The following is an 18,370-nucleotide window of genomic DNA, read 5'->3' on the forward strand; positions in this document are numbered from 1 at the left end:
ATAACTTGTTATGGACACATGTAATTAGCTTTAAATTAAACAAAAATAGGAAACATTTTATTTAAAATATTAAGTTTCATATATACGGGGTAAATATTATTCACTACACAATCAAGCTAAGTCACTTTATATGAAATATAAATATACTTTATGATAAATATTAATTAGTAATTTAATAAAAACAAATAATAATAAATTCAATCTCATAAACTAAACTGCATTATTAATACTTCAAAAAAAAAATTATTCTCAACATATATAATTTAAATCTTTTTTAAATTAAGAGTCCTATCTAACTTTTAGCTTTGAAGCTTCGAAGTTAAGTGTATATATTCCAATAAATAAGAAAAATAAGTTTCATTAAAAAGAAGAAAAAGTTTCTTTTTCAAAAAAAATAATAATATAAAGAATTGAAAAAAGTTTAGTATCATTGAACATAGCACATATATTTTTTAATAGATTCCAATTTCTTTTTTTTTAATATATACTATACTTTATTTTTCTTTGTCGGTGCATCTACGCAACAATGTACATATTAATTTATGTTTCATTTTTCTTACGAACTTCGGTAAAAGCAAATTATGTGGGACGAATTTATGCAGGCGAGACAAATTGATAATATCAAAATGAACAAGACCTCATTACTTATAAAGGGTAAACAAAATGAATTTCGAAAATTTAAAATATTTTCTTTTCATATAATTATTTTATATATAAAATTTATCGACTCGACTAATTCTAATCGATTGCAACAGGCAAATGAAAATGAAATGTCTGAATGAATTTAATGTAAAGCTCTGAAATAATTAATACTAATGGCCGGCTGACCAAACAGTAAAAAAAAGTTGCTGGCTGAGTACTACTCCCTCCGTCCCTATTTACTTGTCCATATTTCCTTTTTTGGTTGTCCCTATTTAGTTGTCCATTTTGACAAATCAAGAAAAGACAACAAATTTTTTCCTATTATACCCTTATTTACACTTCTTGAAAATTGTAAAAGTGTATGTTGTTTCCCTCCAATTTATTTCACTTTAATTCAAATAAGTGGTTGTAATTTTGAAGTGAAAAGTTGTCATAAGGGTAAAATTGTAACTTCACTGTGCTAATCATTGTTGCCTTAATCTGTGTGTCATTTCTAAAGTGGACAACTAAAAAGGGACGGAGGGAGTATCATTCAATGCCTTTTAAATTTGTGAGTAAATTATATTTATAAAAATTAAATTATAATTTATTTTAATTAAGTATCTGAATATATACTAAGTTTTTTTTATTCAAATACTTCCAATTTAAATTTTAAGTTTTTTTGTATATATATTTTCAAACGTTCATTATGACATTTCTTTTAGTTATACAAATTAATTTTAATAAGTGGTAAAATCTGATAGATGTTTCAATTAAAGATGATGTATGAACGTAATATATTTTAAATAATTAACGAATTATCTATGTTATGAGTATTTGAAATGACATGTAGAAAGAAAAGTTAAAATTGAAAGTGTTTAATAGAAATATTTTATCATATGTTTAAATACTCTATTAGAAAAAACTATACTTCTCTGTCCCAATTTATGTGACATTTTTCGAATTTTGAGATTTAAACAAATTTATCTTTTACCGTAAATATTTCATATATCCTTTAAATATTTAGATGTCAATTATGAAGATTTCATGCGTAAATTCCCGGTTAAATTTAAATTGTTTGACTCTCGAAAAATGAAAAATGTCACATAAATTGAGATATGAGTAATTCAATTATCTAAATTAAATTTATTAATTTAAGAGGTTATCGATGTATTATGCCAAAAATGTTTGTACATTCTCTTTTGAGAACTACAACTCAGCTACTCCACAACACAACTTTTCTCAGGGTAAGGTCTGCGTACACCACGACACGCCTTTTTTCAGACTCCATGTAAGATTACATTAGATATATTTTTTTTTTTTGAGAATGTACATTAGATATATTATTACGATTGGTGCAGATTATATAGGGCAATATCAAAGAAAGCAAAGCCATATAAGATCTATTTCATAAGATGGAAAGAAAAAGAATTGGAATTGATCAAATTGTATGTTAAAAGAAGAAAAAAGGGGCAAATGAGAGATGAAAAAGTAAATGGAGGAAGTCACAATCAAGCGTTTGCTACAATATAAACTTCTAAACATTACCTCTATTGCTCTTTTTTTTTTTGGCCTTTTAACTGCAGAAAACATGAACCAACTTGACTTCTAATATTGAGCTACGAGTATTCGAGTTATTTAAGACTATCGTAAAGACAAGTTGATCGAATCATCACCTCTGTATCGACTTGTAAAGAACCACGGTCACGTATTTGGATAGGAACCGGTTAGTTGAACCGAGTGCTACCACGGAAGGGGTACTCCTGTCTTTCTGCATGTAGAGATGGTTAAGTACCACGTGCTGAGGTCTTGAAAGCGGAGGTGGAATTTCCATGTGAGATGGAGAAACGTTAAGCAACGTCATCTGTAGATGGGGTGGGACCACGGGTGGCTCCTTAGCGTAGTCCTCGGATACAAGGTGCAAGTTGTTGTAGCTGGAATCAGGGGACTGAGGAGGTTCGAAACCAGAAATGCTTTCAATGTCTTCTGGAACGTAATCCTGCACATTGCATCAGTCGGTAAGGACAGAACTTTGTCAAGTTATAGCACGTCAATGCAAAGGAAAAAACGTTGATATGACGAGTGCTATGCCCATCTGGAAAATCTAGCTTTCATCAGAGTGAGATTAGTCTAAAGGCAACTTAGCAAGTTGAGTAAGACTGAGATGATTCATTCAAGAAAGGTTTAGTTAACACTAATCGTAGAACAATCCGTGTCATCAACAAAGTCGAGTATCATGCTTGTACTTTTTCTTTTTGATAGGGTAAACCCCGCCCCTCAGAACCCACCTATCCAGGATTCACTGGTGTAACTCTCTCACTCTGCTCCCTTTGACTCGAATCCAACCAAAGGTTGGTTGAACCACGCCACAAAGGTGGGATAGTCTAGTGAAACAACTGTCCCGGAAGAGGGGTCTGGACAAAAGGGTGTCACAATATAAAAAAAAAGTACACACACATACAGACAAATGAGAAGGTATTCTAGTTTTACACAAAAAACATAAAATATCACAATAAAGAGTTTAAAAACTCTTACACATATTCTATGCAAAAGCACAAAATAATTAAAAAATAACAGAAATTAAGATAGCCGTTATGGGAGAAAAATTGAAGATGTCAAAAAGTTTACACTGGATACAGTGACTCGACGAGAGAGAGACTATTGGAGAACACCCACAACGTTAGCCATACCATATGGCCATCAAAGACTAGAACTTCTCTTTAAAGGTAAATGAGTTAACATATCCTTTAAGAAACATAATGACTTGTAAAAAATGTAATGGATGCAATTCAAAAAAAATCTTGGTGAAATTCCCTATGATTCTTCTTTGAGAAAACAAAGGACATATTCAGGCATTAACTTAATGATCTCTCACCATATTTTCTATCACACAGACATGAACAAACTAGACACTTGAGTGACAGCTAAGGTTCAGTCTAAGATAAAGCAAAACTCAGCAGAGATTCAACCAACAGACACGTAAAATCTTTTTCCATATCATTTTTGAAAGTCAAATCCTTAGACAGCTGAAGAACACAGGCATAAGTGCAATCCATGAGGAGCTTTTGATCTATGAAGAAGAGCCAAACAGAATTTCAAAAACCTCTTAATTCCAATTATCTAAAACTATATGTATAAGAATGAACCATGAAGAAACAACTCATTCATTGAGATGTGAGTATAAAAGGCAGACACTACCTATTACGTGTAGGCTAGCTCTCTGAAGTGTTGTAAATTACCGGATTAAGCACACAGATCTAACAAAAACTTGTATTCATGAAGAAGCATGAAGCTTCCGATCAGGCCATCACATAATAATAATTACTCCTCCCATGTTTTTATAGACAACATAGTTTAACTTGGTGAAGTTAATTTGACTAACGTATTATATCCAGTAATGTGTTTCAGACTTTCAGGAGCCTCGAAGAAACCATACAACACAAAACTAGACTTAGAATTCAATGGATTACCAAAAATGTATTAATAACCATGACAACAGGATGAAAAAAAAATTTGAAAAAGAAGCAACAGGATGACAAATGTACCTTCATGTCTAAAAGGTTGTAAGTATTCCCTGCTTCATCCTGAACACATGGCAAGTCAGGGGAACACCTCCATTGTCCGTCAACTATAAACCTATATTGGTATACCCCTGAAGGAAGTACCTTCAAAATGGTGAAATCCTTCCCTGATTTTTGCAGAGGCATCCTGGAAAATGAGTTTGAAACTTTTAACGTTAAACTTGCAACCTTGATGCCTAAATAGAGATCATGGATGAGGAAATTGTCTTTTTGCTGTAGAACGTGGATGAGAAAAGTAAAACTTATAACCTTGACTTCCAATTATCCCATGATCCCTCCACAGCAACTTCTTTGCCATCAAGAGTCCAAGATATAAGTGTTGGAACTCCTTGCTCGTCACAAGGTTCTTCATTACCTGAGGTGGTTTGCGACCATGAAATGCTTGGGCCGTGCCCCTCATCAGGTCTCTGTAGAGGAACCACTGGCATCTGGGGCAAACATTTAAAAACCAAATGATGTCGATCATACAAATCATCTCTTTGCAGAGAAATCAACATGAGAAAAATTAAGTCCATGCTAGTTGCCAACAACATTAGCCGAACATCAAAAAGTGGAAAACGTAGTTTAGCAATTGCTTAAGGAAGCAATTCAGATAAACCATATATTACTGATGTATAAAAGGTTTGTTTTGAAGAAACCAATTGAGCTTATAACCTTAACATTTCAAAAACAATTCAGATTTCAGAACTAAACAGTTTTCACTTATCACAAAAAAAATACAGCAATTTAAAGTGATAACCTTTACTCAGAGCTAACCGTCAAAATTCACAGTTTGAATATGAACCACAAAATAAATCTCAGTCTAAATCAACCTACACAATCAGCAACAACACTAACATCTCAACCAGAAACTACTTCGGTACGGTTATATAAGTCCTTCACACTCATTTCATATTGTTTCAACCCATATCACTCTAATACTCAAAAATATTTGAAAAATAAATAAAAGAAGGGAAAATAGAAATACTACCCCCCTTCAACCCTCATTTCCGAGAAAGAATGCAAAGGGTAACAACTGACCCCATGTCGAAACATCAAAGGTGAACGGGAAGTCTTCACATTTTAAAAGCAATTCAGATTTCAGAAGATAGTTTTCATCAAAAAAAAAAAAATACCAGCAATTTAAAGTAATGACCTTCATTCAGATCTATAACCATCAATGCATAGTAGCAACATTCATGTGTGAAATGCTAAAAAGACAGTTTAAATCAACTTAAGAAAAAGATACAATTTTACGATCACACAGCCTTAACATTTCAAAAACAACTCAGATATCAGAATTCAGAACTAGAAGTTTTTGCCAAAAAGTACAGCAATTTTAAGAAATGACCTTTATTCAGATCCAACCATCTATAGCATAGTACACCATTCATGTATGTACCACAAAACAGATCCAGTCTATGTCCTACTTGATTCCACAAACTTCAAGCAATTAGATAGACAAAAGATTAAAACTTTGCACCTAAACAAGCACAACAACCACTATGCCGCGATCCCAAACAAGTTTCAACCAATTAAACAGAAAAAAGATTTGAACTTTACACCTACATAAGCAACAACAACTAATATGCATCAACTCCTAACTAGTTGAGGTCGGTTATATGAATCCCCAATATTCATTCACTTTATTTGAACCCAAGTCACTATAAGGCACAACCAGTTAGATAGACAAAATTAAAATTTTACCCCTAAACAAAGCATAACAACAACAACATCGCAATCACAAACCAGTTTGAACCAATTGAGCAGAAAAAAGATCACTCTACACCTACATAATCAACAACATCTGATATGACTCAAATCCTAACTAGTTGAGGTCTGCTACATGAATCACTTCATCTGAAAACACGTCATTCCAAGCAATTAGATAGACAACTATTAAAATTTTACACCTAAACAACAATCCCAGACCAGTTTCAAACAATTAAACATTATAAAGATCACTTTACACCTACATAAGCATCAACAACTAATATGCCTCAAATCCTAACTAGTTGAGGTCAGTTACATGAATCCTCAATATTCATCCACTTAATTTGAATCCACTTCATTCCAAGCCATTAGATAGACAAAGATTAAAACATTACACCTAAACAAGCACAACAACAACAACGCGATCCCACACTAGTTTCAACCAATTAACAGAAAAAGATTTGAACTTTACACCTACATAAGCAACAACACTAAATATGCCTCAAATCCCTAACTAGTTGAGGTCAGCTACATGAATCCTCAATATTCATTCGCTTCTTTTGAATTCACATCATTCCAAGCAATTGGATAGACAAAGATTTTAACAACAACAACTACGCCGCGATCCTAAACTAGTTTCAACCAATTAACTGAAAAAGATTTGAGCTTTACACCTACATAAGAAACAACACCAATCATTTGAACCCACTTCATTCCAATCAATTAGATAGACAAAGATTAAAACATTACACCAAAAACGAGCACAACAACAACAACCACTACACGCGATCCCAAACTTGTTTCATCCAATTAAACATAAAAAAGATTTAAACTTTACACCTACATAAGCAACAAACAACAAATATACCTCAAATCCAGCTACATGAAGCACTTCATATCAATACAACAAAAAAAATCAAGAACAATAAGACAAAACAAAAAAGAAATAAAACAACCCCTCCACCCCACATTTCCAATAAAGGCTAAAAAGGTTAACAAACTTACCTCAGGTCGAAACATCAAAGGTGAACGGGATGCCCTAGGACTGGACGGTGGAGATTGACCCATGAACTCTCCATCAACCTGATGAACGGCCATGATATCTTGGACCCCACCAGAATCAACCCCTTCAACCCCAGATGGGATATTGCCCTCATTTTCTTCTCTTCCATTAACATTCCCCATTTTCTTGAATCTTTAACACCACCCACAAAAAACCCACTTCAAATCTACAAAAAAGATTCTTTCTTTGTATAGTTTTTATTAATACATTTCACCCACCACCACTATATATGATTATTAAGGACAAGAAGTAACCAGATTAAAAAAAAAATTGGGATTTTAATTGGCTTTGTATTTGTGTTTTCTCTATGATTATAATGGGATTAAAGATTAGATAATTGAGTTTTTGCAAGATGAGTGAAGTAAGGAACACACAGAATAGCCGGTAAAAGAAAGGCACAGGTGAAAGCAAATATGTGTCATGTGTGTACGAATTTGAAACTAATTTAATTGCTTGTGTTTATGCATATAATAATTCAAGTTTAACAACACGTAAAAACTTACTTGTACCAAAATTTATGCTAAATTATATTTATTAAAATTTTAATAAAGTACAATAGCGTATCATATCTATGTAAGGAGACTGTTTTTGATAAATTGTCGTAAAAATAGAGACAATAATAAACAAAAAAAAAAACATATGAGGTATATGTTTTTTTATCTAACCATCATCAACTATTTACTAAAACATAATTCGAAGTTGAAAAGACTAAGTTTTTGAATAACAGTTATCAAAATACGCATGGTAACTTAATTTGCCCAAAATAATTTTTCCACATAGCAGATTACTCATTAATTTCGGGGCATGTTTTGATAATTAATTTTCAAAGAAACACAAGCACCTGATTCTTTTTAACCATGGTCTTTTTTTAAAAAAAAATCCAATTCATTTCTTTAACTATCCGTGTGGAGTGTCGTTTGACACCATTTTTAAATTAAGAAAGAGAGTGTATACCACGCACCATCAAATACTAATTGAGGTGTATTTTAATCAATTCGTTCAGTGTCTGATACTCGTATTGGAGCCCGAATAAGTCGAGATTCACTCCTCCCAAGTTAAGGATAAAGCGTCTCCCAACAAAGGTGACTCGATACCTAGGGGAACTCAAAATCAAAACATCTAATTAAGAATAAAAGAATACTTACTACTCTACCACAACCTTCGTTGGTGACTTCAATTTTGATTTACCCTTGATGCATCATGTATTAGTGATTAAGTGTACATCATGTATAACTTAAGAGGGGAGTAGATTGCTAAGTAATAAGTGAATGTGTTTAATCCCTTTACCTAATATTTATCACTTAGCCGTAATAAACTAATAATTATTACGTAATTTACTTCAAATCATCACTTTATCATATTAAATTAACATAATTTAGTATATAAAATGGATCCAACAAAACTTTTCCACCTTGGATCTTTGATGCTCAAAGGGTTGTTGCACATCCTTTTCAACATTTGAGTACTTGTGGACAAGTTAATGCAAAGTCGTTGTCCAATGAGAGCCACAATGACCAAATATCTGTCCACCACATTCCCTCCGTTCACTTTTACTTATTTACTTGGAACTTTACGTGCTCGTCAACAAACAATAATTAATATGAATAGTTATCACAATATTTATATTAATTGATATATGAATTTAGGTCTTGAAAAATGATTCGCGAATAAGTAATTGATGTTGAAGGTAAAATAAGATTATTTTTTTTATTATCTTTCTTGATATGTTCAAAGTGACAAATAAAAATGAACGGGGGAGTATTATTATGGCGAACATGTCTGGATTGTGGTGAGATGATACGAGTTTTTTCCATCTTTAATCAAAAATCTCAAGTTTGAGTCTTTGGTAATGAAAAAATTGTTGGAGCAACATCTCCAGAAATGGAACCCACAATGTGCGAATGCAGATTTAATTAGCCCTAATATAAATATCAGCTACCGAATAAAAAAAACTGAAAACATGTTATGGTGGCCATCTTGAGGATTACAAAATCAAATTGGGCCCTTAGGCGTACTAAGTCTAATAAGCGTTTCTTGTTTGTGTCTATTCTATCAATCAATTTGTTGATGAGACAAAAGAGGTTTCCTAAAAAATGATAGTACAAGGTAACCACTTTTATTACTGCTATTAGTGGTTTTTCTTTGATTATATTTGATTTTACTTACTACTTGTTCATTTTATATATCTAGACTTATATATTAGCCCCAAAGCATTTCAACGTTTATTACGTCCATCCTCGTATCGGAATTGTATATCTAGACTTGAAGCATTTCATCGATTACTACACCCTTGCTTGTCTCTGAATGTCTATGTATACACCGTAAGTCTTTCCTCATTTGAACGTCATCTTTTTCATTTAAAAAGAAGATTTTAGCAATCCTCATTGAGGAAGGGATCCCATCGCACATCCCATTCATGAACAAAGGATTCGTAATCAAACAACTTGACATTCCTTAGAAGGCTCACTTTTAAGGTGACAATTGCCCTATGAAGACTCGCTTTCACTACGGCTCTGATAGGTTACTTAACCAAGTGGCCTATGAGCCGCAGGCTCATTCTTCAAATAGGTATGCTTGTCATGAGCCAAGAGTACATACAACAAATAATTGATAAGTAGAAGATAGTTACAAAGGTCAATCAAAGAAACTTGAATACACAAATAATTCTTGGTGTACACTTGAAGCATCACGTATCACATACAAAAATGTAAACCTGAAAGCCAATTTTCCATCACAAAACACTTTTGATCTAATGTTTATTCCAAAAAAGAATTGCACCTTTATAAACTTCATTGAAGTCACAGTGACTCGAACTTTCTATCCATATTTCTACCTTTTTCAACTTTTGGGAGAGGGAAGAATCAATATTTTTCACATTAGGGGTCGTTGCTGACCAGTTGTTCTGACATTGCCGTTCATGTACAAGTAGGTTTTCTTTGCAGAAAAACCGGTTACTGTAGGAACTGGTGAGAAGCCCGTATACCTACCCTCCATCTTCGCCGAGCATATGTCAGAGATGTATCTGAGAAGATCATGTCCTTGGACAAATGGCTGAGCTGCATAGTGTTCAAATGGCATCCACTGCAAGTAGAGGACAAACAAAAAGTATTAACGAAAAAACACGAGCTTGGGGCGTGCAGCTCTGAACAGCTTATTTGACGCATATGAACTTTGCTTATACACAAGTTTGCACATAAATTTCTTTTTGAAAAAAAAAAAAGTTTTATAATGATGGTATCCATGTCAATTTGCACACACTTCAACTATTTCATCCGTACCTACTATCTACCACCACTATAGGCACCAGGTAACTCTACCCACTAGGACTTAGGCAAATGAGAAGAAATCGAACTTGGAATCCCAGCCCCCTATGATTTTCACCCACTTGATTGGCCATTTTTCTTAAGGGTTTAATAGGTAAAGTTTGCACATACGTTTCTAAGAGTAAGTTATATTGATCCAAGTTAACTTCCTTCATTCACCTTCAATAAAGCTCATGTCAATTGTTTCTACTTGATTACTTTGTCCAACAGCAAAACCACATGATTTCAGCTAAAAAAATTCTACAGAAACTGCAAGATCTGCTCGGAGGGAAAAATGTTGTTTTGTTCAAGTTCCTGGAACTTCTAATGGACTGAGAAGGGGAAAAGGGGAATTGCTGAAATGGTGAAGTCTAAGAGCATTATATATTGGCATAATACATAAATCGACACTCAAACTTGGCCTCAACTAGCAAGTCAACGTTCCAACTGCGAGTATGCACATCTAGACACCTCAACTCATCTCCATTTTGTCAATTGAACACTCCAACTTACAAAATGATCATCTAGACACCTATAAAATTAATGTGCGGCATCAACATCAGGTCTCCACAAGACACAATGGAGATGAATTGCAGTGTTTAGTTGACAATCGAATCCAAGTTGAGGTGTCTAGATGTGCCCTTTGAAAATTGGAGTGTTTGCTTGCTAGCTGAGGTCAAATTTGAGTGTCCATTTAAGTATTATGCCATAATTATTTAATAGCATTGACATAGAAAGTCCTAGATCAGAATATTATTTTAAACAGCATGTACCTGGGCTGCCTCTATTTCTCTCTCTTGCATCTGGATATCATGGGAAAGAGGTTGCAACATGCAGACGAAAAATAGATCTGATTTGTCAAAGAATGACCTGTGACTTTGCCTGCAATTCAATAAAGTCATTGTTCATACACATGAAATGCAGTAAGGATGAACAGACCAACCATGTAAGGACAACATAAGGTTTCATATTGTTACGTAAAAAAAAAAGAGTTTGTAGCTTTTAATAATATGTGGGATGAGAACATGGAATCCTTATATGGTCTTGGGGAATCCTCCCTCATAAGCTAGGGTTTTTGGGGTTAAGTTAGGCCCAAGATCCATTTCTTATTTTTGGTAAAGGGCCGAAGATCCATTTCTTTACATGGTATCAGAGCACAACCCATCCCAATTTTCATATCCAGTGTTGGACCCACATATTAAATTGTCCACACACCAGTTGTCTAGCTCTGGGCGTGATTGGGGGGGGGGGAGTGATTCTGAGTAGCTTTATCGAGATAAGAAGCAAATTGTGAAAAGGCACGAAGAGTCTCACATGGAGGATCAAAGGAGTGAGAGGGCTCTTTATATGGTTTGGGGAAATCCTCACCTCATGAACTAGCTTTTGGGGTTGAGTTAAGCCTAAAAGATAGCTCAAGATCCATTTCTTTACATGGTGAGAGAGTCGGGCTCATCCTAATTCATTGTTTCCAATTCGCGCTCCAAATGTCTAGTCCTATTGGGGGAATGCTGGAGTTCCACATCGTTTGTGGTAGAGATGGTAATGGGGCGGGGCAGGTTGAGCTTAACCCGCAAAAATTTTAACCCGCCCCACATAACAATTTTTTTCATTTTCAACCCACCCCACCCCGCATAAATGATAAACCCGCCTTGCATAATTTTTGAATATTTTCCTTTTACATTTAAGTTTGATGCTAAAAATGAAATTCATAAATAAATTCATATTCTTATTAAGTTGTATTGATTTAATAGATAATAACTTGAAATTTTATTTTTTAAAGGTCAATTGGGAAGCATGTAAGAAACCGTAATAGTTTTTATTGAACCATTTTCATTTACTATCTTGAGTATTTTAGTAACTTTAAAGAAATTATCTTAATAAATAATGTTCTATAACTCATATAACATGTAAAAAGTTAAAATTAAGTTTGAACCCTCATAAAACCGCCTAGACCCACAACCGCCCCGCCCCACATTAGTTTTTAAGAAACCCACTTCAACCCGCCCCATTGCCATCCCTATTTGTGGGATGAGAACCCAATGGTCTAGGGCAATCCTCCCCTCACAAGCTAGCTTTTGGGGTTGAGTTAGGTCCAAGATCCATTTCTTTACAAGTAACATCGTGATACTCTCAATGACTATGTTGTTGGCATTCAAATCAAAAGGGAACAAGCATAGACACCAGAACACCACTATATATGTACATATTATAAAAAATGCAGTACATTTAAGGCAGTGAAAGAGAACCTGAATGCCAGTAATTCTACAAACTTCGCATTAACCTGTATCAATGGATACCAAGTAAGTGCCTGTTATTACTATATATCCCGAATCAAACTAATATTTGGAATAACTAGTTTTTTCAACTGTAAAAAATATTAACAACTGAATTGTCTCTCACCCCTGTCTCTTCTTTCACTTCTCTGACAGCGGCATCAGATATATCTTCACCCTGTGGATGAAAAATTCAACATAATAGCAAATATTCTTGCAGCTCATTTGCTTTAGATTTCCGCTATTTTACTTAAGACTTTTTTATATGGCATAGAAGTTTTCATTTACACATACCTCATCAACAACTCCGGTAGGAAACTTCCACACACCGGTTCCACGGAATCGTCCACTCTTTTCTTGGACAACTAGCACCTAAGATTTTAAAGAAAATTATCACTACAAGTACTCCAATAACTAACATGCACTATGATACCTTAATTTAAGTTTCTTTTAGAAAAAACAACATGTGTTGTGATACATACATAGCCAGATAGATGTATATAAGTATAGAAATGCACGTAAGCTGGAAACTATCTGAATGATGTACATGGAGAAAGCAAAACCCTTCTCCCGAAAAAAGAAAAAGAAGAAAGAAAGTGTGCAAGTGTCCAACAGACAGGAGGTGGGGTAAGGTGGTCTGACATACTAAATGATATTTAAAGAAAATATTCAAGCAAGAGAGGGTTGAGGTATGAAAACGTAACGTGCTATATATAGAAAAATATATCATCATACACTCCAAACTGAATTCACCTTCTTGACAAGGTCAATAAGTTCAATAAACCAATTGTACAAGGAAATTACGCCAGTAATGTTATATATACTTCTATTTCACTAGATAAGGTACCATTAGTTTCAGTAACAAGCCATGAGTATAGCCTTGACATATACAAGTTTTAACATATCTCAGGCATTCTCTCCTTACACAGTTATACACACTTTCTCGGTCGCTATCTACAATTTTTGCCTTCTTTGACTGTCTTCTTCAATCTTTGTATCTTCTGTTTTTGTCTTTGGCGCTATTGTCCCTTCTATTAGTACTTCAGTTATTTGGATGTAAGACGAAAATACAAGGAGTAACACCAAAATATACCTCATTCCTTTCATTCACGACGAAAGCACCAATACCCACTCTATGTGTAGCATTTGCTGGAATAGTGTTCGCAGTTTCAGGCAGCCAACTCACAAGCATCAAGTATTTTGGTTCTGCGTGGTGGTAAATAAATCCTTCCTGCAAAACAATAGGATAATTGTATCAGAAATTGACATCAATTCAAGCCAATATAATTTAACCACCATAAAAAAGAAACAAACTTACCTTGACAGCAGGTTCAACAAGCATTACAAGTTCAATAGGCAATTTGATCCAAACACCTTTTTTACCCTGTAAATATGTCCACTTATTATCAAGGATGAAATATGAATCAAAATCTTGCTACAGAAATTTAGACGCCCAATTAATCATGGCAATACAATCGGCCTATTTTTCTTTTTGAAAAAAGGGGTAGGGGAAGGAGATAACAAGATGGGGAATCGAACTCTCACCAACAAGGTGAAAGTTGGGAAAGTTCAGGTAGACGTAGGATTCCTCTCAATCAGCCTTTTCAAAGACAGGTATCTCTATTCTCTAATAGATTCGAGTGCCCCACCCCCCACCCCCAACCAACCACTAATTTTGAAGCCCTGAATTTGGCAGTGTGAAATGACACAACATCGTTCAAACACCAGTTCCTACTTGTATAGTTGTGAATGAGCTGGTGTTCAGCAGATTGTATACTAAATGTTCCACAACATTTTTTCAAGGACGAAGTCACCGCATGCACAATAGACTAGCACATAAGGTATAACATCAGCTCAGGTGATGTTGAATTAATAGCCTCATGACAACACACAAAGAGTCCTCTTCTTTCGCTTCTATTTTTACTCTAGACAAACATGAAGTATTGCTAGCATCTCGAGCACTCAAATGTACCCCAACCCCCCTCCCACAAAATAAATGGGTACATCTTAAACTTTTATGCAATTACATTTCAACCACAGTTAAACTGTATAACAATCCTAAATTTGTGATTTAAGATGTCCAGGAGCAAGAACAAAAGGGTTAGATGTTAAGGAGCAAAACAAATGAAGATGTGCATGAAAGGAACATTTTTTTTCTTTTCTTTTTGCAGTCATAGAGAACAAACCTACCAGATTTAGATTTAGCAAAAGATGTGGCAACTCAAGAGCAGTCCCTCAGCCCCACCCACCCATTAAGGGAAAAAAAGAAAAATAACTCATCAACAGTTTTATATGATTCTTTCATAATTGTTGTGTCCGAACAACTTTCGCACACTCGACTATTCTATCGAGTACCTGGTATCTCGCATCAAGACATGTATCAAGAAATTCTGCTTACCAAAACTTAGACAGATAGAAATAAGTCTGTTGGATTTGAACGGTGGTCTCCAAGGATTTTCCCCACCCTTAGGTGCAGTACTGCTAGGTTAAGATAAAAGCACCTTTCGCCAACTTTATTGTTAACTATGGGTGAGGAGACACCATTCAAAAACCTGCAACACTTACGACGAAGTCTGACACACAGAAAAAAGTTCTTTCTATTTTTACAATGGTGGTAACCCGGGCCACCTTCTACACAACTCAATTATTCCATTGGATACTTGCTATGTCCCATATAGTTTTAGATAACTCTATCCACTAAGACTTAGGGAATGATTAAGAAGAAGGAAAAAAAAAAGAAAAGGAATCTTCCTTTCTCAACTTATTCGCCACCTTTATTTTGGATCCCAAAAAAAAGAAGAATATATCTTTCCTCAAATTCACTACCAAGGGGAATCTTACATGACTAACTTTATGATTAAATACTTCAGTGACATTTGAAAAGTAGAATCTGAACAGTGACCCAAAAACAAAATACTCTCTCCGTTTTAATTTGTTTATCTTACTTTCCTTTTTAAGTTCGTTTCAAAAAGAACTCTTTAATTTTAACTTTCCACATGACATGTTTAAGTCCACAAGATTAAAAGGCATTTCGGTACATTTTACATATATTTAGCTTAAGATCACAATATTCAAAAGTCTTCTTTACTCTCTTAAACTCCGTGTCAAGTCAAAACCAAACAAATAAAGTGAATGAAGGGAGTATATTTGTACTACCTGTTGTCTCCAATGAGAAAGTGAAGCTCTAAGCAAAGACGCAAAGACAGAAGGGTCCAATGGCTCATTAGTCATTTCAACCGTCACCCCACCATAGTCATCCTCTTTTGCAGCTAATATTCTATCCACTTGTACCATTTCTTTCTCCTTTGCCATTGCCGGAGTTGCAGAGCAACTCATTGATGACCTTGTATTTAGATTAATTCCACACCTAATCTTGGTCAATTTGCCTTCAAATATTCACAAAAAAAAAATGGTTAGACTTGTTCACAAAGTTAAAATCACAAAAGGGTCAATCAAAGAAACTAAAATATAGCTAAATATTTGATGACGACAACAACATACCCAGTGTAATTCCACCCCTACATCTAACTCATGTATGTAAAAAAGTTGTTTCCAAAAGACGCTCGACTCAAGTGCAACAAATCAAAAAGAGTTACGGAAAAAAAAAACGACAGTACAGAAACATGTCAATTAATAAGGAAATCAGTAAAGTACATAGCATTCACCAATAAGAACAGTAACAACAACCAAATAATGTGGTAAGTGAAACACAATAACAACAGATGATAACTTATATCCAAAAGCAAGAAACTACATGTATACGACTAATACGATGCTAATAGACTCCCACCAAGCCTAATCAATCTCAACTATCTACTAACCTTGACAATTTACCTAAAATATTCACAAAAAAAATCGTTACACATGGAAAAAGCTGACCTAATCTTGGACAATTTGCCTAAAATAATGACAATAATTGATTAAACTTAAGCAAGATTGAAACTTTCACAAAATGGTATACTAAAAATAGAAAAATAGAAAAAGGGGTCACCTTGATTTTGGCAGAAACTGAGTTTCACTGGACGGCAAGACAAGAAGTGACGTTTTGAGCTAAAAAATGAAGTTCTTGGTGAAAGAAAAGGAGTGCGACATATAAATTTGATTATCATCTAAAGTTTATACAGATTACTATTGGGAAAAAAAATATACATATAAATTATACTTTAGTAATTAAAAATGAATAATAATGGAAGAATGAGGATGGATCTCCAATTCAGTAAAAAATGCGTAAACGTGGAGACAGGGAGAGAGAAAGGCTGAGATTGGAAGAGGGAGTCAAGACATAATCTAATAAGAAATGGTGGAAATTGGAATGGTAGTTGTGTACCAAAACTCTTTAGTACCAAATAGTCTTCGGATTAAATTATAGTACCACTTAATTTGTTGTTTGGTTGGTAAGTTTGGGATAACTTATCTCGGGATTAATAATTAATATTGAGATAAGTTATCCCTCCCCTTGGGTGGTATAGTAATCTCGGAATAACTTATCCCGGGATAAAATAAGTAAATGACAAAAATGTCTCTTTCAATCCATTTGTTACATCACTTTTTACATTTATGAAGAGCATTTTCGTAAACAAATAAATTGTCCTTAAAATTTGTTATTTTGAATACAACAAACCAAACACTCATTAAAAAATAATCCCATCATAATCTATCACATCATAACTAATCTCATCATAATTTATTCTATCATAATTAATCCCATCATAACTTGAATTCAAACCAAACGACCCCTAAATGTCAAGTGAAAGTGAAGCACATTTTTTCTTCTTCTGTTTGTTTCTGCTAATTTAGGTTACTCTAGATTATGATCGAAATCTCAGAGATATATCTTAACTAAACTAAAGTCTTATTATCTCCTCGAACTCGTTTGACTTACGTGACACACTCTGTAACTCCACGTATTAAGCCGCGTGGGAGATGTTTGAATGCCACATAAGCCAAAAAAGTATACAAAATTACGAAAAAATGGGTTCGAAGGGTAATAGTACATTAGTTTAGTTAAAATGTGTCTCTGGAAGTTCGGCCATAGTCTGGAGGTACTTGTGTCTTGTCCCAATTATCATTCATATTACTTTATGTTAGCTAAATGTAATGTATTTGACGGATTTCATATCTCAGATAAATACTTGTCAAATTAGGTGTAATTTGTCTATATATTATATTCAAGTGTGATTTGTATGTATACAAAAAATACTGACTCTTTCGTTTGTTTTTCTATTCTTTTGCTTGTCTCTCTTCTTATTTTTTTTATATTTTAGAATGTATATGAGTTTTACAAACTAGTATCAATTTTGTGTATCTGTATTTCTAAAATCAATTTCATTATGTATTCCATACTAATTTCTACAGATAATATTAACTATTTATTATATTTGTGTATAAATACATGTATCTGATATTAAATATAATGTATCCATATATAGTTACAAATTGATTCCAAGAAGGCCCACATGTATCTTGTGTAATTATAATGTATCTAGTGCATCTTTGCACAATTCATCTACCTAATATCAGTTTTGTAATGTATAAAAAGTAAATGTGCTTGAAAACCTATTTGAATACATTGTTGCTTCAATCGCTAAATCTATCGTTAGGTAACAACAAAAAGTCTAAAGTTAGACTTTTGGTGTAATGTGTTGTTACCTTATTTCTCTCTCCATTTTATTTTTACTTACTGTTTAACATTTCTATTTTATCACTTATCTTATTGTTTCTATAGGTTTATTCTTAAAATTGCTGGCGTGAAATGTTATGTAAAAATGTTAGAATTTATCTTTCTAAATATTATATTCATCAAAATAATATATGACATCATACATTATAAAACATTAC

The 18,370-nt window shown here is 33.8% G+C and overlaps 2 protein-coding genes across 2 annotated transcripts; both read right to left on the reverse strand.

Annotated features, from left to right (window-relative positions):
* Positions 1 to 2,039: 2,039 nt before the first annotated feature.
* Positions 2,040 to 7,369, reverse strand: LOC125852363 (SNF1-related protein kinase regulatory subunit beta-2-like). Its single transcript, XM_049532104.1, has 4 exons — positions 6,900 to 7,369; positions 4,452 to 4,630; positions 4,167 to 4,329; positions 2,040 to 2,620 (listed from the first exon to the last, which is right to left on the reverse strand). Exons 1-4 carry the CDS (start codon positions 7,077 to 7,079, stop codon positions 2,294 to 2,296), a joined length of 849 nt encoding a protein of 282 aa, XP_049388061.1. The 5' UTR covers positions 7,080 to 7,369; the 3' UTR covers positions 2,040 to 2,293.
* Positions 7,370 to 9,571: 2,202 nt separating this feature from the next.
* LOC125852364 (nudix hydrolase 2-like) lies at positions 9,572 to 16,820 on the reverse strand. Its single transcript, XM_049532105.1, has 10 exons — positions 16,524 to 16,820; positions 15,689 to 15,918; positions 13,851 to 13,916; positions 13,626 to 13,763; positions 12,827 to 12,904; positions 12,660 to 12,710; positions 12,506 to 12,540; positions 11,033 to 11,141; positions 9,833 to 10,038; positions 9,572 to 9,784 (listed from the first exon to the last, which is right to left on the reverse strand). The coding sequence occupies exons 1-10, from the start codon at positions 16,639 to 16,641 to the stop codon at positions 9,775 to 9,777; spliced, it is 1,041 nt and encodes a 346-aa protein (XP_049388062.1). The 5' UTR covers positions 16,642 to 16,820; the 3' UTR covers positions 9,572 to 9,774.
* Between the last annotated feature and the right edge of the window lie 1,550 nt (positions 16,821 to 18,370).

This window comes from Solanum stenotomum, unplaced genomic scaffold (assembly GCF_019186545.1).
Source record: "Solanum stenotomum isolate F172 unplaced genomic scaffold, ASM1918654v1 scaffold34168, whole genome shotgun sequence".
NCBI classification, from domain to species: Eukaryota; Viridiplantae; Streptophyta; class Magnoliopsida; order Solanales; family Solanaceae; genus Solanum; species Solanum stenotomum.